General features: G+C 37.7%; 2 protein-coding genes across 2 annotated transcripts in view; one reads left to right on the top strand and one right to left on the bottom strand.

Annotated features, from left to right (window-relative positions):
- The window catches only part of LOC124291726 (general vesicular transport factor p115-like), a 32161-nt gene extending 25244 nt beyond the window's left edge, over positions 1 to 6917 (bottom strand). The window contains 7 exon segments of the mRNA XM_046728796.1: positions 927 to 1067; positions 1069 to 1086; positions 2250 to 2353; positions 2726 to 2799; positions 3001 to 3065; positions 4202 to 4288; positions 6799 to 6917. Coding sequence (XP_046584752.1) covers positions 927 to 1067; positions 1069 to 1086; positions 2250 to 2353; positions 2726 to 2799; positions 3001 to 3065; positions 4202 to 4288; positions 6799 to 6897 — 588 coding nt within the window. The 5' untranslated portion in view covers positions 6898 to 6917.
- A 70-nt stretch (positions 6918 to 6987) lies between these two features.
- Positions 6988 to 21197, top strand: LOC124291734 (elongation of very long chain fatty acids protein 5-like). The gene is made up of 3 exons (XM_046728809.1): positions 6988 to 7213; positions 19576 to 19721; positions 20557 to 21197. Exons 2-3 carry the CDS (start codon positions 19584 to 19586, stop codon positions 21133 to 21135), a joined length of 717 nt encoding a protein of 238 aa, XP_046584765.1. The 5' UTR covers positions 6988 to 7213; positions 19576 to 19583; the 3' UTR covers positions 21136 to 21197.
- Positions 21198 to 21271: the final 74 nt, after the last annotated feature.

Here is a 21271-nt window from a genome sequence, read left to right as displayed (position 1 = left end):
ATTATGAATTACAGGGTAAATGGTAAACAGAAAGCCAGAAAGGAGTATCTCTCATTGTAAATAATATATTGCCGGCAAATTCCACTTCAATATAACATCTCAGAAGTATTGGGATACATCATTTAACATAATTTATCACCATTTATAATTGGTATGCATATAAATCGACCCTCCTGTATCTATGCACAGGCATAGCAAGTGGACATTAGTTGAGTGTGTATTTTGAACGGGAATTTGTTTTAAGTTGGATATGCTACTCACAGTCGCAATTACTTTTGCTTGTGGGGCTCATTCTCGGCCTGATGGGCTAACACCAACCACAGTTGCAGAATAATCACAACTTTGAGGATCATATCCTACACTTAATATTGTACTGATACATGGTCAGTTTTATGTTCCAGAGAGGGTCCCTACTAGTGGTGTTCCGATTAATTGAAATAATTGAAGATTGGTCGCAGTGACCAAATGACCAAGCAATCGATCACATTTTCTCATAATCGAACATAAACAATTTTGGAAGTACTGTTTTACTCTTTAAAATACTTGACAATGGAACATATCGTTGAAGTGTCAGGGCCTGAAAACGTGTTTAATTCTTAGAAAACTCACTTCACTAACTGAAAAGCCATGACTGAATATTTCTTAAAGACTCTGGGAAGTTTATGTTCATGATATATTAGTCTTCACTTTAAAGTAGCAAGTTGCATCATGTTATTCATATCTGCAAGAACAACCTTGATAGGAAAATCTGAAAAATGATGCTAACCAATTTTTTTCAATGATTGTTCGTTGGTAATGAATCAGTCAACTGTGAGATTTCAACCAATTCCAAACACTAGTCCCTAAGTCTCCATACACTTACACTGCATCACTTCCAACAATACAGCAGTGACAGAGTGTTTGATCCACAGGATCCATGTACTTACATCGTTCCTGATGATCTCACGACTGTCTGACAGTAGATCCATGAGTTTGGACACACCCATGGGACTGACCAAGATGCATTCCTGCAGGTGCTTGCTCTTGTTGGTCAGTAGGACGGTCAGCAGCTTTACCGTCGGCCAGCGCCACATGGAAGTCGTACTCCTAATCGGATGAAAGTGACTGAATGATGTTTGACCATTGGAGTAAGACATACGATCAACTAAGTCACCAAATCTGACAACTTGATTCATAAAGTTGTCTCTTACAACGAGCAAACATTATTGCAAACTATCCTAACCTGGTATCCCTACAGTGGTATCACAGGAGTGAGTTTAGTTTTATGCTGCACTTAGCAATACTGCAGCTATATGGCGGCGGTCTGTAAATAATCAAGTCTGGACCAGACGACCCAGTGATTAACATCATGAGCATCAATCTACGCAATTGGGATACATAGACTTACGACAGTTGGAGCACTACGATAACTTTGTGAAACGGGCCCCTAGCCTCAATCAGATGAGTGAGTGAGTGAGTATGGTTTTACACCGCTTTTAGCAATATTACACCAATATCACGGCAGGGGACACCAGAAATGGACTTCATTGTACCCGTGTGGGAAATCGAACCTGGGCCTTCGGCGTGCCGAGCCAACGCATTAACCACTAGGCTACCCCACCGCCCCGCCTCAGTCAGGAGTATCTATCAATGCTTGCTATTGCTGTATAAGGGCATCATACATTCTTTCAGAAGGCATTGGACAGAATAGCCTATTCAGGGTAGAATCCCCAACTAGTAATAAAAACACATTGTTCCAATTCAATTAAATTCAATCTGACATAATTCATACACGAATGATTTTAATGGGGATAATAATATTGCTTTTGTGACTACTGAAATTGTACAGCGCATGAGCGCTTACATGCATCTGTCTCACTGTCTGCATGTACCAGCCCACTGAGACCTCACACTGCAGTTTAACACACACCACTCAGACACACTGTACTGATTCTGAACTGAAGAGTCACTGTTTTATACCTTATTTCTGACCATGGAGGCCATGGGGCATTCATTCATTGAATGAGTGAGTGAATTTAGTTTTATGCTGCTTTCAGCAATATTCTAGCAATACTACGGCAGGGAACACCAGAAATGGGCTTCACACATTGCGCCCATGTTGGGAATCGAACCCGGGTTTTGGTGTGACGAGCGAACACTTTGACCACTAGGCTACCCCACTGCCCCTCATTCTTTGAAGATATGCAAGTCGAGATACTGCTCAAATTACAAAAAGGTAAGCTCCGAAAGTAATTCTCAAACATCCTTACCTCCAACAGAGAGAGCAGAAGAGAGACATTCTCTGACTCTTTGATAAAGATTTCTGTGAACTGTCCTCCTAGTTCACTTGGAACATGTGATGGCATTTCATCATCTGTAAACAAAACATCAACATTAGGAAAGTATCAATAGTCAATATTCCAACAATGATGGTGCTGGGTGAGGAGGAGCTGACTTCTCTCTAAGAGCAAGATGACACAAACAGCCAAGTAATCTATAGTTACAATAATCCTCATTACTTGGTTTAATGTAGTACAGCCTGAATTTGGATTGGGGATTGGGATAGAGAACTTTGACAATGGCCATTTTCAGGATTATTAGCCATTTTCTTATTTAGAATGGGCCACTGCCTTTGTATCAAAAGTTTACTTTTTAATGGGCCATTTATTATTCTAATGTGCAAAGTGGCCCATGGTCCCTGCTTATCCCAATCCCTGGGATTGTAATCACTGTTCATTCTACCTACCATCTTCCGATGGTTCATTAGACATGACATTGCACAATGTGTCCAGAGCATAACCGGTGATCTCAGCATCATTTCTGAAACAAAAATCATGTTGTACACAGTTCAGCAAAACATCGATACATTCTGTATGCTTTCTATCTAGCTAATAAACCAATCTCAGTGTAATGAACAGACCTGCATGGCATGTTTAGTGGGTAACAAACCCTTCAGAATTATTCAGAAAACACCTGGATACCTGTAACCATGGTAACAAATTAGTTGACAAGACAACTCACCTGTCCTGTTCCAAGACATTGATCAATACTCCCATAGACTGTGTGCCAACTTCAAGGCGGTATTTCTGAATAGACAATAGAAAACGTGGTTCATGATTCTATGTTATTGTTATCACTAATTTTATTCAAGCTACTTTGGAATGATGATTGTGAAACAAGAACTGTTAACAGACAAAAGGCCATTGTTAACATTACCAGTAATTTGCCTTTACACTTTACACATTCACCAATCACAGTAATTTCAGACAGTGAGTTTAGTTTAAGCCCGCTTTTAGCAATATTCCAGTAATATCATGGCAGGGGACACCAGAAATTGGGCCTCTAATATTGTACTCATGTGGGGAATTGAACGGATGAGTGGTGGTCTTCACCATGACGAGCGAATGCTTTTACCCCTAGGCTACCCCACCTCTCCCATTTTGAGCGAGTGAGTTGGGTTTTACGCCGCTTTTAGCAATATTCCAGCAATATCACAACGGGGGACACCAGAAATGGGCTTCACACATTGTACCCATGTGGGGATTCAAACCCGGGTCTTCAGCGTGACGAGCGAACGCTTTAACCACTAGGCTACCCCCCACCGCTCCCTCCCCTATTTTGAGACACAACTAGGGCTGAAACAAAGAGTAAGTTCATGAGGTCATGGGGGTATTATGTAGGTTTCAGCAATATTTAAGCAATATTCTGGATGGGGTTTGATGACGCACAGGTCACATATTATGGAGATTATCCCCATTCACAGGGATTTATGTACAATTTCAAACTAAGACTAAGAGCCACTGTGAGATAAATTAGGAAACATTTTGGGGTCAGATATCAGCCTCTGTGCAGGTTTAAAGCATTCTCTTAGTCAGTTCTTACAACACAGTCTGTCAAGCTCAAGTCCAGAAAAAATCTGTTCAGTTGAATAAGCTCAGGTAAAAAACAGTCAATACAACGATAATATCTCATTATATCGAATTTCACTCTTAATAGTGAGTGAGTGAGTTTAGTTTTATGCAGTTTTAGCAATATTCCAGCAATATCACGGCATGGGACACCAGAAATGGGCTTCAAACATTGTACCCATGTGGGAAATTGAATCCAGGTCTTCGGCATGATGAGCAAACGCTTTAACCACAAGGCTACCCCACCGCCCCTTCACTCTTAATAATAGACACACATAACAAGCTTAACGTTGGACTGACAAATGGTCACTTACCTTTGACAGAGATTTAAGGGCTCTGATTGCACCACGCCTATCTTCTAGCAGGGTGGAGGAGGTGGCTCGCTCTGTCAATCTCTCAACCTGAAGAAACATATACACACCAACTTTTACAAATGAAAGTCTCTTAGACATTGAGAATTTGGGGTTCATGACAAGGAGTAGAATGGATACAGTTTTTTTTATTATGCATGGAAAACGTTTCTGGGCTTCTTCCAGGGATTTACAGGACGCGAATTCCTGCATCCAAAAGGCATAAAAATTGACAATGGACGCAACAAATTTATAAGCGCATCCACAGGGACTCAGAAAAAGTACAAATATGTTTTGTAAAATTCCAATCAAGTGACAATAAGTTATCACTGAGTTTTCTACTAGCTGGGTTATGGTCTTATTTGCAATTTAATTACTGTAGCAATGTGATGATCATGATACACAATACAACAACGTGTATTAATAATAATATTTAAGTGTCTGGGACCCCTGAACATGCTGAAAATTAAGAGTATAAGTCCCAGGGACCCTCAAATACAGGACTCCATGTAAATCCCTGTACTTCTGGACCCTTCATCAAGTAACTGTTCCCATTTTGTTTCTGTATCTACAGTTGCCTTACTAAAACATACCTGGGCGCACCTTTTGACATTTCAATTTGTGCCACATCAAGGATCAATCTCATTTTGCCAGTTTAGAGCTAAGGTAATGAATCAATCTAACTGGCCAACACCCTATCACAGGACTAACAGCACTATCACAAGAATTAGTGCTGGTTTAGAAAGTGGGTAAGACCCAATAGTTTACCTTTCTGTGCATGCACAATAGCCATTTTCCCTGTGAAACAAGAAAATTGATAAAAGAAGGTCACATATCACTAAAACAAGCAACCAGTTTTGTGATAATCCATCTGACTCAAACTCGCAACCTTCAGATTGTTACCCTGGAAGCTAACTGACTCAGCTACATCCCCACAGTTACTTATTGTGTACATTTATCTAGTCATGCCTGAGGATTACGGAAATGAACAGAAAGCGTTGATTAGGCCATGGACAATTACAAATTTTATAGGTAAACATGGTGTCTTGTGATTTTAATCTTCAGACAATTAACAAATTATATCAATGATATTTGGCACACTATTTCCATTATGTAATCTGCACAATATTGAGAGGTATGGAATGAGATGATACGGTGTAAACTGCAGACGGCTGGAGACATCTGGTGTCAGATGTTGAATTCACATTATGCATGAATGATATGATTCAATACTAAAATAATCTTGTAAATTTGTGACAGAAAGAGTTGTACTAAACACTGTAAGGATAATGTGGATCGTACTAAGGAACTACTAAGACATGAGCATGGCTGGTGATGCCACAAGGTTGAGTAAGCTATTAAATCATTACTGTTTGTTTGTTGTTTAATGTCACACTCCAGCTATGATGGCAGTCTGGACCAGACAATCCAGTGATAAACTGCACGAGCATCAATCTATGCAAATGGGATATGATGACATGTCAACCAAGTCTGTGAGCCTGACACCAAATCCTATGAGTTTGTGACGGGAGTGGAAGTGGCTTAAGCGTAAGATCCTTGACAACTTCCATTAGTCCAAATGGCAATGCATTTAGAGACGACAAAACACCAAGAGGAGCTTAGGTGCACTCAATAACCTAGCAACTGTCTGCATCACAGGGCATTGTTTTGCCATTGGTACTGGTAACAAAGTTTTGCAAATTACATCATAAGGTATTGTGACGTATTTGTAAAGTTTGTGGTGCTGAATTCTAAAGGTAGGCCACCTTGCATATAACACCAAGTGAGTGAGTGAGTTTAGTTTTACGTCACTTTTAGCAATATTCCAGCAACATCAGTGCAGGGGACACCAAAATGGGCTTCACGCATTATAACCCGGGTCTTTGCTACCGGGCTACCGCATCACCGCCTATAACACCAAGGACTGAAGAGGAATGCAAGGTCTGCGAAGTGAGAGCCACAGTATGCAGTCCAAGCCAGTTACCAAAACAGCAACCTGCTGTCAATATACTGCACTTTTGACAGGAGCCATCTCTGTTCACCACAATCTACATTGGATTCATGACGATGCTTACAGTCATATCAGATGGTTGGAGCCCATTACAACTCTTGTTTACCAATATCTGCTTTTATCACACACACACCAACCCAAGTTTGACAAGAAGGTCCTTTATAGGTATTGTACAGCATCAAATGATGGCGATGATTTTCTTGATGCAATATCGGGCCTCCAATATCGTACAGAAACAAACACTCGACTTCCAATAAACAATCATATGTTTTTAAAAATATCATCCTAAATGATTGTGGAGTGGAATTCGGCATGTGCCAAACATCAAATGATTCAACTTACATCGTGTCCATTCTCATACAGAGCGAAAATGTTATCACGAAATTACAATGACATAACCTCTGGAACTTGACACATGTCACCATTGGTAAACTTTCGAACGCTTACAGCTGAAGCGGTCAAAATGCAATATATGGATATACTTTATTGGAACAAACAATTAGAACAGGGTGTCATGAAGATGCTAGAACTAATATATTTTTCTGTTTACCGTTTCTGCACCGGTTGGTTGTTCTCCTCCTTGAGGAGTCCCAAGAAAATTTCGGAAGTAGTCCATCTTTTGCCGTCGTGGCTTCCGGGTTGGGCGCATGCGCACGCAACGTGGCAGATTTTCTTGAAGACATATAGCTAACAACTAATCCCTATAAACACAATACTTGTTTATTTAGAATGCTTAATCGCCTGGCTTTTCGCCTACAACACTTTTTAATAATGTAAATAACAAACATGTATACATTAATGTGATAAAAAAAAGCTAAAAAGATGCTAGGGGAATATATTACAATAACGCATTTGAATGTTGGAGCAATGTTTTCAGAATATATCTTCATAATAAAAAGTATACTTCCGGGAACAAAAAGCGTCTGCTGTCAAATGCTCAGGTGTGCCGGTACGGGATTCAAGCGGTAAGTTTCTGTCTGTGTTTAGTTATTGCATGATTTGCTAATGTAACAGGCGATACTTTGCATTGCTATTTTCATACATGAAAGTGCATATCTTTTGGCCCAACACTTACCGCTGGATACCTGGTAAGAGGTTTGTCAGAAAGGGGCAAATATGAGTTGACTTCAATGAAAACGAGTAGGCTTAGCTAGGGTACGTGTGGCTGATCTACCCAAAACACAGGATATTTTAGTGTTCCGAAATAATCGATCGGATTCATAAGTATGTCACTGTTTCTGTACTAGGTTTGTTTTATAGTTCGTAGTACCAAACCGTTATGTAAATCTCTTATCTCCTGGTACACACATTCTAATGTCAGCGCCGTATTTTTCCTGTCTTCGGATTGTATGTTGGGTGTTTCGGACGTCGTACTTTTTCGGACGGCAGTATTTACTTCCGCTATAACGAGACAGGTTGCCTCACACAGACATTGTAAATCCTCGGATGGTGAATTATGTTTAAGATAAAGTTATTTAAATAAATTAGTGACATTTGTATCATACGATAATCAAGAAAACGATAGATTTTCTTAAGTGTCCGAAAACCCACAACAGTGGGATATTTTGACAATGCTTGATTTTCTACATAGCACAGTCATAGTTTATAGTTCAATTATTACACTGTCAAATAGGTCTCTTAGCCATTGTGACTATCTCATAGAGATAAAGTGAGTGTAAATGCTAATTAATGAAATATTTTCATAAAACATATTAACAAGTAGTGTATCCAGTTAATAAATATGTTTTCAGACACTTAATTTTTTTTTATTGTTATCTGTCTAATCACACGAATGACCCTAAAACATCTCACTAACATTTATGAAATATAGCTTTTTTCCAAAACACAACAATCATTCAAGAATTTACAATGTCTGTGTGATGCAAAACCCTTCGTTTAGCCTGAGTAAAGCCTGCAGTCCATAAAAGTATGATGTGCGAAAACCTATGATCTGACAATATTTCTGATTATTCCTGATACTGGTTATCTGAAAGGTGGTAGGATAATAGGCCCACTCAGACAAAAAGCCTCCAGACAAAACACCCCTAGGCTAAATGCCCCCATTACAAAAAGCCCTTAATGGGTAGGAAAAAAGGCCCTCAATGAAAAGATCTAATAGAATACCAACAAGTCCTGTTCCAGCACATGAATTTATTCTCACATGAATATATTATTCAGAATATAATAGAATATAATGTAATAATGTCTGTGTCTGTCTATAATACATGTATATGCTACTTACCTGTAACAACTGTCAGCAGTGGAAGGAATTGCTTAGAAAACATCATGTTATCATGTGTCAACTCAAAATGACACATAAACTGCATGCTCTTTATTTTTATTACTATTACACTATTACTATTTTTGTAACTGAATTCATTTCACAGTTTCATGTCTTTGAATTCCTGTTTCTAACTGCCATAGAATATCATGTACATGTTTTTCAGGATTGATTCTGTTTTCAGTTAAAAAAAAGATCTGCTCTTTTAACAACATCTCTTGGAAGTTTGCACAAAGTCTCAATAACATAGATGAATAATTATGATAACTTATCACATTAATTGTCAGACAGTTGGTATCTACAAATTCAGTTGCAATGATACTAACTGTTTAGTGATATCTTGATTGATTGCTCATCTGTAGGGTACATAAGTGCTTGTAGTTGGGCAGATGCGAATGACATGAAACAGTAATTGTAGAAGTTCAAGGTAATGGCTGGAACTATAAAAATGAACAATAAACACAATTTTTAAATAAAGTAGAACTAGAGGGTATAAAATATGAATGTACAATAAGTATGGATGCAAATGTACTGTTAATCATGTTTATGTATTTTTTGTAAGTGGGACTGCAAAATGAGTACAAAACTAAGCAATTCCTTTGGGGTTTCAATCAGAATTTTAATACTGCATTTTGATTGAAAGTAGTCGGTTTTGACCTTTTCACCTGTTTGTTTTTGTTCCGTTTTCTGTTTTCCACAACATGTTTTAACAAGTAAGAATGAATGAACAGATACAGTATCTTCATTCAAGCAAGTGCTCTGTGTGAAATAGTATTTATGTACAGTAGCTGTACGCATGTGCACATGGCTGTTTGGATTTTGCAAGTCACCCTTGCTCCAGGGTCTTACAAATGTAAAGCAGTCATTTCTTTTATCGGATTCTTCCAATGGCTGGTTTGGTGACTCTACAAACAGACTCTAACCTTGATACCAACTGAAGCATGACGTCCAGCTAAACAGATTCAGAGATAAAGAGAAGACAGGTTACTGTGGTCTTAATTAACCAAGCTTATCGTGACATTGCAATTTTGTTGATCAGTTAATAGCTGAAAGAATATTGATTCATGCCCAGTCTGATTGAAAGTATTGATTCCTCTATAGTGCACAGTCATACTTCATGGCTGTTCATGTTATGGCATGTTTTTAACAATATCCTTTTTCCACCGTCTAAAGTATTCATGAAATAAAATGAATTATTCATATAAACACTGGGATCAACAAAAAAGGTCATATCCAACTTGCCAAAAGCTCATTTCATTTTTACACTTGTTTCAGTGTTTAAGTTTGATTATGGAACACTATATAAGTATGTTTAATTCTGAAATATCAATCTGCTTACAAAGTATTCATTTATAAATTTATCATAATTGATTATAGATCCACAAATAGTATATACATTAGGATGGAGACACTAGGAAATTGCAAACTTAAAATATTAGTTTTAGCTTGTTCAGTAATAGTTTAAAGATAAATAATAGCCTAAGATAACAAGAACCCATCTCCCAGACATAACATTCAAAAAGATATATAACATATGTTATATTTGGGCTTACACTTTCTTAGTAAAGTACAGATTCTAGTACTTTTTGGGTTGAGATTAGGTGTCAGACTCTGAGGGTGTGGGTTCGAATCCCGGATGGAACTCAACCCAAAAAGTACTTAGAATCTGTACTTTACTAAGAAAGTGTAATCCCAAATATAACATATGTTACATTTGACCACTTTCTAAATGGCATTTTGTATTTCACAAAAAGATATAGGTATGTCTTACACAGTTAAAAGATGTTTCTTGATAAAGCCCTGCCTAAGGGAACAAGAACCCATCTCTTATACACACTATTCAATAGAAAAAAGCTATATCTACATAGTTTACTAAATATCCTTGATCTATTTATATAAGTAAACTTGTCATCATGTACAGTAGAATAACATTTAGCTAATACTTTAATTTAGGCTCATTGTGATAAAGCCCCATACAAACATGTCTATTGTAATATCGTAATCTCCTTCCAAGCAGATTCAGGTAACAGGATTAAGTTTTCCACTCTGTCTGGTCATTTCATTATTGTAGGACACACCCCATTAGGTAGCAATAGCCAATCACATTCTTTTTATTGTGGTAAGTTTTATTTAAATAGATAGAAATAGATGTGCAAGTGAAAACAACATTAGAATCTATGACAAAACGTCGCCTGTAAAGAATAAAGGAGTTGTATATCCATAAAATTGCCCTCATTCTTCATCTCCTCAATACCCATGAAGGTCCGGGTTAGAATATTGATTTTCAGTAACCCATGCTTGTCGTATGAGGTGACAAACGGGATTGGATGGTCAGGCTCGCTGACTTGGTTGACACATGTCATCAGTTCCCAATTGCGCAGATCGATGCTCATGCTATTGATGACTGGATTGTCTGGTCCAGACTCGATTATTTACAGACGGCCGCCATATAGCTGGAATATTGCTGAGTGCGGCATAAAACTAAACTCACTCACTCACTCATCTCCTCAACTTCTAGAATGCCAATGAAAGAAGTGAGTCTGATGTCAGTCAATAGGGTTTAGACACTTCAACCAATGTTAGCTCTTCACCTCAGCCCAGAGGGTTGTACTGACTCTCTGTGGCTTCCCCAGCTATGTTACAACTGTTATGCTGTTCATGTTTAAATATAATTGTAATTAGTCTCTTGTGAATCTGGTTTCCAGTTCACCACAAGCACTGCACACCATTTGGAATGCTTTCCACTTCAGAACCACTTGGTACCATACCGCATTACCATAATATTTTTAACTCTTTGTTTAAAAACTCATTTTCTTCAATAGTTATACATATTGTCGATTAAAGGATAAGAAAGAATGGTATTTTCTTTAGAATGCCTGTTGATAACGAGGAGTATTGTTTTATTGTATATATTTACATGAAAAGAATATTGAAAAAAGAAGTTTTTTAGTGAATGCTCTCCATCATTTCCTGAAAACCTGCCATAGATTTTTAAATAATGTTTTCACTGTTTCTTTTGCAAAGTATAGAGAAGAATATTCAGTAAAACAAGTGGAATGTCAAAAATTGAAATATTTGTATTTCACTTCCATGTAGGGGGACCTGAGATGCAAACCTTTCCTTGGCTACTAACATAGACATGAAATGGTGCTTTGTGTTGATTTATATTAATACAATGTAAGTTTTATCAAATTGAGTTAAGACATCTGTTAATTAGTGTTTTTCTCAACCTGCATTGTAAGATATTGATTACAGTTGACTATCTAGGTCAGTTGGTGCCAGTGGCACATATGAGTCAGCAAAAACTGACGAAAAACAGTTTCAGTTAAGACTGTTATGCTGGCTGAGCTTTCATGTTGCTCTTTCATATCGGTGTGAAGTCACTGGATGTCTAAGGCTTTCCAGTTTGATGCTCAGGTAAGGTATGACATGGTATTTTTTATGTGTTTTTCTTGAGTGTACCGAGACAGAATAGATTGTTTTACTCATTAAGATGGTATGAATCATCATTAAAGTCACTTTACTAATTGGCATGACACTCTGATTGAGCACAACTGGTTAATCATCTAGTATGATGATCTAGGTAAGTCTTCGTGACTGTACCATAATTCTAATTAGTTTGACTTATGGGTTAGTATACCGTGACTGAGACGTTTAGTAGCATTCCAACAATATCAAAGCAGGGGACCCGTGTTGGGAACAAACCAGGGTCTCTGGCATAGCAAGGAAGCACTTTGTCCACTAGACTGCCCCACCACCACTAGTCTGTTTGGGTTTTATTTTAAATGTATTAAATAGGATTATGGGGACGAGCATGAATATGGCCAGAAATAAGGCAGTATGATGCAGAAAATATCATGGTCTGCTGACTTTTGTGGACAAACTAAAAAGAACCGGAGAATTAATTATGTTAAAGCAGGGATAATCTACAAAAGGGATAGGTCACCCGCTTGCTTTCTTTACCATTTGTACTAATTAGCATGTGCCTCGTCATGCTCCAACGCACACAGTGACTTGATTCCTTCCCAGCGCAACTTCGGCTGCGTTTAACAGTACCTCAGCCAGTTTATTGTATCAGTCAGAATTTTACAATGAATGAATGAAGGAAGGAATTAAGAGCAAGAGTTATATGTGAATGAATGAAAGAAATAAAGAAAAAGAACAAAACAAAGAAATACATATGTGAATGAATGAAAGAATAAATGATACACCACGGCCATCCCTCCCCAAACATGTTAAAGAACGCAAAACTATCGCTGGAACACGTGTTAACATCAGCTGTCCCTTTTTTAAAAAATCTACTTTGAGACAATTTTTTACATTAGTAATTAATTCAGATATCTTATTGCATGTGTGGAATGGCATGGACATTGACAGAATGTTAAGTGACACTGTCACACACCCCTCAAAAACAGAAAGTTTAGAACTATCACAAAGCGTTGTAAACACCTTTCCAGATTTGTCAAATACTAAGATCAACAAGAAAGAAAGCAGTTTTAGAACTATAACACTCAAGCATCCCAAGCATCAATGGCGGATCAGAACAGATCGGCGATATGTCATATTTTTCACACACCTCAAATACACCCTAACAATTTTGTTAAAATTATAAAACTATCACTATTACTTGCAATCACCATTCAACTGAGACCGCCTCCGTGGTGTAGTGGTTAGAGAGTCCGCCCCTGAGAGCGGAAGGTCGCAGGTTCGATCCCCGACCGCGTCATCCCAAAAGACTAGAAAATATGGTACTTGTTGGTCCCTGCCTGGCGCTCGGTATTAATGGGTATAACAAGGACTGGTCGGCTCGGAGTCAGTATAATGTATCTGAGTGGGGTATTAATGCTTCACTGCGGCATGGTATCTCAGTGGGCTAGCACTATAAAACCAGCTTCAGTTTGGGCTAGTACAAGCAGCCACACCTACACATACACACGCATGCACGTCGTCATATGAGCGAAATATTTTCAAGCACGACGTAAAACCCAATTTCACCTCACCTCACCTCACCATTCAACTGATGGTATATTCCCCTCATAAAAATTAAAGGTGTATGTGAAAGATGTTTTAGAACAATAACTAGAACACTCAAACAACGCCCTGTAGTATTTCAATGGCAGATCGGCGATATGTCATATTTTTCACACACCTCAAATACACCCTAACAATTTTTTTTAATTTATAAAACTATCACTATTACTTGCAAACACCTTTCACCTGATTGTATATTCCCCTCGTAAAAATTAAAGGTGTATGTGAAAGATGTTTGAGAACAATAACTAGAAACACTCAAACAACGCCCTGTACAATGGCAGATTGGCGATATGTCATATTTTTCACAGACCTCAAATACACCCTAACAATTTTTTTTAGTTATAAAACTATCACTATTACTTGTAAACACCTTTTAACTAAAGGTATATTTCCCTTCTGAAAATTAAATGAATATGTGAAAGAAGTGTTTAGCGATAGAATTTAGTCTTTCTTCGCTGTGTACCACGAACTGAAGCCAGTGCCAGAGCTACAACATGCCGACTTGAAACTTTACTACAAATCTACTGTACTAATACTGACACTAATAACAGTTATTTGACTTCAAATGAAGTGACAAAATAGGTAACTTATCTTCTACATGTAGGTTTTCAGTTGTCACAACACTCAGCGAAAATAATCAGCTGTTGAAAATAAACCAAGCTCAATCTTAAAAACTACGCTGCCGCCATATTGGCTACACTGGTCATGTGACGAGCCGAGGCATACGCTAAGGGGCTTTTTGAGGAGTGACCACTCCCCGTTATATAGTCTCCCTGGTTAAAGTGAAAATGGATTCATGTCTCACTTTCAGTTACTAGGGTCCATTTTTTAGTGAATGAACAATATTTGAGGACTATTTGAAAATGCTTAGAAATATAATCCCTAAAATCTGAGAGCATTTGCAAAATGGGATTTCTGTCTCTGCAGCCATCTGGCCTTAGTTCACTCAAGCTTCTTGCACTTTACTACTTGATGAATACAACATTGATTTCACAGATATATATCTTAGTTCATTGTCAATATTCCACCTGTTTGTATTCCCCCCCAACTGTAAGTATATTCAGCAGCTGAACAGTGCAAGAGTGGGGTGTGTGTGTGTGTGTTGGGGTTATTATAATGGACTATGTTATGGATAACAACTTCTTTATTTGTTTACCACAATGTTTCTGGGCTAATATTTGCGCTTTCTGAAGAAGAATCCACTGGAAGAAGGGACAAGAACTAGTCCAGAAACATCTTTGTAAACAAATGAAGAAGTTGTTATCCATAAGATTTGTCTTGTATTACTACACCAACTTCTAAATGCCATTGAAGAATGTCATGATATTGCTGAAATATCACTAAAAGTGACAACAAGAAGACAAAGTCATCAATATCCCCCATAATAGCAAAATACTCTTCATAAATATGTCAACTAGTTATGACTATGTCAAATTTTTTGAGTGTATATAGCAGTGAGTGAGTGAGTGAGTTTAGTTTTACACCGCACTCATCAATATTCCAGCTATATGGCAGTGGTCTGTAAATAATCGAATCTGGCCCAGACTATACAGTGATCAACAGCATGAACATCGATCTACGCAATTGGGACACAGTGATATGTGTCAACCAAATCAGTGACTCTATTGCAAAGTGGAAAGAGAGTATTGAAAAATTATAAAGTTCTGCACTGGAGAAGAGCATTACCACCAATTTGACATTCATAACTACTCGTGTCATTCCGGCAAGCCGGATGGCTCCTCATATCCCCCTCGTGGCCATGTTTATGACTGGGCCCTGTCTAAGCACAAACGGGCATGGAAATGAAAATAGTCAAGTACTATTACCAAGGAAAGATAATTCAGAAGTTCCAAACATGGCTACTCCCAGAATATCCCATATCCCGTGGGCAAAACAGCAATACAGTCATTCCCTTTGTAAATATTTTTCAGTGTTGAAAGTTGCTGATCCTATAGCTCAAAGTTTATGTTTAAATTGTGCTTTGCATAGTTAGCGATATTTCAAACTTTGACAATGCTGCCATTTTCATGCTTCGAAATGTGTTTTAGTACGCGCGATTTGATTGGTTTGCCACAACTCTTGGCAGTAATGACGTACTATACAGGTACGAGTCTTCTTGTAGGTCACAGAAAGAGGCGAGTAGTTACGAATGCCAATTTCAGTCAATGTTGCCATGGAAACACAAAAATATTTCATACAGAAATCCAAAACTACCAAAAGGCACATTAGTACATCACCATACCTATCTATGTGCCAAGTTTGGTGAAGAAATATTAAAAGGGTTAAAAGTTCTGCTCCGGAAAAGAGCACCACCACCAATTTCAGTCCAAGTCAAACTTGTTGCCATGGAAATGCAAAAATATTTTATTCTGAAATCCAAAACTTGTAATAAATATCATGACATGTGACATCAGAAGCAGCTTCACACCATGTCTCCATGTATGGACTCAACCTGGCCCTTCAGCCTGACAGCTGTCTAACCAATAAGTTACCTCACTGCAATTTAGTCAGACCTTGCTGTATTTTTTGTTTTTTGGGTTTGTTTGTTTGTTGGTTTGTTTTTTTGCATGTTGTACATATTATTTTAAGAAAAAATGCAATTATTGCATGTTACAGTGTATTTTTCTATCAAGCATGTTATACAACACTTTTCAACAAATACACATGTTACTCTTTACAATGTAGACATCATGCACAGTTACAATGATCATGAATCATTTAAACTGAATAGCCAGTATACGATAGGAGACACTGTATATATATATATATATTTTTGTTTTAAATGTCTAGTTTTGTATGTATGTATGTATGTATGTATGTATGTATGTATGTATGTATGTATGTATGTATGTATGTATGTATGTATGTATGTATGTATGTATGTATGTATGTATGTATGTATGTATGTATGTGTGTGTGTGTGTATGTATGTATGTGTGTATGTATGTATGTATTGTTATAAAGATACATCAAGGATCCATGATATTGTGTCTGTAAATAATCAAATGTGGACCAGACAAGCCAGTGATCAACAGCACGAGCATCGATCTACACAATTGGGAACCAATGACATGTGGGTCATTTAAGGCAGTGAGCCTGACCACCCAATCCCGTTTAGTCGCCTCTTACATGGGTTACTGAAGATCAATTCTAACACTACACGTGGAGATCAGGTTAGAATTGATCTTCACGTGTAGTGTATGAAAGGAGGACCAAAAGGTATAAAATTATGTTGGCTTTGCATTTGAAAAGGCTATATATTTTGTAGCTATATAGTAATTTGGTATTTCCCGCAGAAAATATTGAAAATTTGGCTTTATATTGTTAAGCTTATTTATATAATGTATACTTAACAATTAGAAAAAGGACATAAGTGGGTCATTGTTTTTTTGCCTTTCAAGCCAAATGTAATATTTTCATGAGAGAAGTTAATGTTTCCTTCAGATAACAGGTCAAACAAACTGGGTACTTCCTTCCATATGCTAACAGTATATGGACATTCACATAATAAATGTGTTATTGTTTCAGGAGTGGATTCACAGAAAGAGTACAAGGGAGAATCAGTATACAGTATGACCAGAAATTATTGAGAATTTTAGGAATATGTTTATTTGGATTTCTAGTATAAACAACCATGAACAGCTATCAAGTGCAAGGTTTCATTCAAGAGAGACAACTTCGTTAATCCTTTTTCATTAGTTTGTGAACAGTTATCCCCCTTTGTTTACTTGCTAGCAGACGACATTTTTAGTGATCCTCAGTATGGATGATTTAGAGAAGAGGAAGTTGATTTTAGAGTATTATAACAAGGACATCAGATCAGCTTAAGTGATTTCAAGTAGAACAGGCATCCCTTTGTCCACTATTTATCGTGTTTTGAAAAATATTGCAAATGGATATGCCATTGAGCACCAGGGAGGCGCAGGTAGGCCCAGAAAATTGACTGTCGGTGACAGGAGGCGGCTTGGTATTCTTGTATCTAAAAACAAACGAAGGAGTTTAGAAAACTTAAGGCTGGATATGATTGATAGAGGAACTGTGGCTGTCTGTAAGGAGACAATTAGAACTGAGCTGCATGCAATGGGTTGGCAGAAAAGTTGAGGAATTCCATCACCGATCATGAAACCTGAACAAAAGGAGCGAAGGTTGAACTGGTTCTTACAGCATAGAAATTGTAACTGGGACAATGTGATTTTCTCAGATGAAAGTTCTGTGTGGCTGTTTCCTAATACACTGAAATTCTGGACCAAACAAACTGAAAAACCTTTGTATCAGCTTCAAAGTACAATCCGAAGTACAATCACTTATCTCTCTTCCCTTCTGATGGAGGATTTACAGACACATGAAGTATTGCCAATGTTGGGGCATATCTGTGTAAGGGGCAACGCCTCTCTGTATTTGAAGGGAATATGAACAGTGAGCGGTACACAGATATTCTCGAGGGACATTTACTTCCATCTGCTCACGTGTTCTATGGAAATTTTTTGATTTTCCAGCACAACAACGACCCAAAACATCGTTCAAAGCATTCACAGGCCTGGTTTCGGACCAAAAAAATGACATTATTAGATTGGCCGAGCTATAGCCCTGACCTAAATCCAATAGAAAATGTTTGGGGACTTATGAAGGAAAGTGTCAATAAGAAAAATCTGACAAATATTGCTGAAATGAAAGAAGAGGTGGTCCGATATTGGGACAGCATGGACCACGACTTTCTAACTTCTTTGATCAGTAGTATGCCCCGCCGCATTGAAGCCTGCATTGCTGCTCATGGTGACAAAATACTTACTGTTCACCTGTCTTTGGATCTGGAGTTATGTTCTGCTAAGATTCACATTTAATACGTGAGTAATGAGTGAAAAAAATAAAAAGTTTACAATCTTTAAATTCTCAATAATTTCTGGTTGTACTGTATTTCTTTAAATATAACTTGTATTTGGTCATTAAAATATTATGAGTAATTTTAAAATGAAACTTAACCTTAGCTGTACACTTTCTGTGCATCTGTTTGCCATTAAATAAATGTTTGTCCAATCTTCTTTGTTGTAATGTTGTTTGCTGTAGCCTGAGACTGACACATGTGTAGGGTAGATGTCTGCCAGGCTGAGACATGTTGCACAAGAAATATTGTCAGTTTTCATTGGTCAGAACACTTATCTCTCTTTCCCTTCTGATGAAGGACGATAGTGTGTACAGACACATGAAGTATTGCCAATGTTGGTAGTATCTCCACTACTTGTCACAAAGCTAGCATACAGGGATACTTTACCCTCATCATATTTTATTATAAATAAAATTCAGTTTTAGTGCTGAGATTATTTTCAAAACCAACAATCCTTAGACACTGGGCCTGCTAACATCGTTTGGATACCACAACTTTGTCAAGTCCCGTCCTCAATGCTCCCTCAGGAAATATTATAAAACTGCTGAGTATTACGAGGATCATTGATAAGCCAGAACCAGACTGTTGACATTACTTCAGGGACCCATTGAATACTTTTGAAAGTGATTGACCAGGTACAGGCCTACAATTGAAAAGTAGCAGATAAAATGTGGTGCTGTGGAATATGTATACCGGGTACCTGTTTTATAGAAACAGCCACACATAATATCTACAGTCTGTGAACCATGCCCAGAACACAAATCATCATAGTGGTTTCCACAAATATTTATTTGCCTTTCATCTGAATGATTTCGCAGTAAACACACTATAGTTTATACTGTCATCATGGTCAGATCAACAATGCTCTCTGTCATGGTCTGTCAGAAAATAACAACCAAGTATCAATGTTAAGATAAATCTGGATACATAAAGAAATGGTCTCTGCTCCCAACAGATTGTGGAAACTATTTGTGTTCTGGGCACGGTTCACTGACTGGATACTGTGTGGCTATTTCTATAGATGATGATTCACCTTATGAAGGATCAATTAGCTCTGAAAGGTTATATAAAGAATAAAGAGAAGTTGTTATCCATAATTCATGAATCTCAGGTTGTATTATTTGTTACAGCAGGCAAGATGGACACGGCCATGTTTCTGATGGGACTTCGCTATGTTATTAACTTGGAATCATTTCCTCTGTTCTGCATCTACCTCCTCATGATATTCTTCTCAGGTTACTGGCAGAAATGGACCAAACCACTGAATCTCAAACCGGTAAGTAAATTAAGAATATATATCAGTGATGGATGGAAGTGTTTTTCTTACCAGGACTAACTATTGCAGCAACAAAATTATGGGATGTCTCTCTTCTTCACATTCAGAATTGGAAATGAAGGCTTTTGTTCTACAATAATCTTTTCTCATTCTTAAAATAATATTTGGATATCTTCTTTTTTTTTCTAAATATTAAGCCATACAACCAGACTATTAATACATAATCATACAACAGTTGTGTAATATATACTCATACTACCAGACATGTAATACTCAGAGGTTATTACATGACAGTTTCCTTTTTTGCCAGTCATATCAGCCCGAGACTACCATATCAGCCCTACCTCATATGGTAGTCTCGGGCTTATATGACTGGCGAAAGGGAAACTGTCATATCATAACCTTTTTATCATATACCACATCTGTAAACATTGAAACATTAAAAAAAAACGAGCAGCCAAAACATCATCGCCAAAATTAGAACTCGTACTGCCACCATTTCTTGTTTGACAGCAACTTGAGCAGATGACGCAAGGGACATAACTCTAAAATAAACTAGGTTCAAGCGTTTGCGTGTATTCATTCCGTACTAGTTTAGTAGCCAGGCAATACGGCTCATATGGATTTTCGGCCCTAGGGCTGATATGGCTGATATGCATTTTCGGCCCGGGTGGTCAATATGCCGACAGCCAGTATTGTATGTGCAAAATGGTCCAATGGAATCTCTTTTCAACTAAGATCATCATATGCCTACATATTCATTAGCAGTATTCCTATATATTTGATATTTGGCACTCTCAAATAGTTATGAAGTCTTATAATGTTGCTTCGACAGCTGCTGATCCTTCACAACTTCATCTGCTGTGTGACCAGCACATACACCCTGTACGGCTTCATCCATGGGGTCTACAAAAGCGGCCATCTTTACTCCAAAGAAATAACAGAAGAGCTGCGCTTTGTCTTCTGGGTTTACTACATAACCAAGATCATTGAACTTCTGGACACCGTGTTCATGGTCCTCCGACATCGTCGGCGCCAGATCTCCTTCCTCCATGTCTACCACCACTCCAGCATGCTGCTACTCAGTAACCTTGGCCACTTATATTTCCCCTATCCATGCATCGCGGTATTCCTATCTCTCAACTCTCTGGTTCATGTGGTTCTGTACTTCTACTATGGTCTCACTGCCATGGTACCGAACAACCCTCCTCAATGGAGGAAGCAACTTACACAGATGCAGATAATTCAATTTCTTATTGATTTTGTAGTAGCATTTTATGGATTTGTGTACCATAATTTTTGTTTGTATAGCCTTTTTTATGGAATAACCATGACTTCTCTATTTTCTAACTTCTATTATCAGGCTTATGTTCGAAAGCGAAAACAACCTGAAGACAAGATCAAGTCAAACTGATGTGTGTCCGTTAATAGTGCTGCCAGAGATAAAAGTAAAGCAGATACTCTCCAATTTTCATTGTCCCGAATGGAATGTAGTGTTTTCGAGCATTTAGAGTATTTTAAACAGCATCTAGATATAGTTCTGACAACAG

This window comes from Haliotis rubra, unplaced genomic scaffold (assembly GCF_003918875.1).
Source record: "Haliotis rubra isolate DU_JTF1 unplaced genomic scaffold, ASM391887v1 Scf5, whole genome shotgun sequence".
Classification (NCBI taxonomy): Eukaryota; Metazoa; Mollusca; class Gastropoda; order Lepetellida; family Haliotidae; genus Haliotis; species Haliotis rubra.
This window is presented reverse-complemented; position numbering and strand designations above follow the sequence as displayed.

Excerpts from the sequence above, each read along its gene's own strand:
- LOC124291734 (XM_046728809.1), top strand. The coding sequence starts at position 19,584 with ATGGACACGGCCATGTTTCTGATGGGACTTCGCTATGTTATTAACTTG. Across the intron at positions 19,722-20,556 it reads AACCACTGAATCTCAAACCG|CTGCTGATCCTTCACAACTT; the intron begins GTAAGTAAATTA and ends TTGCTTCGACAG.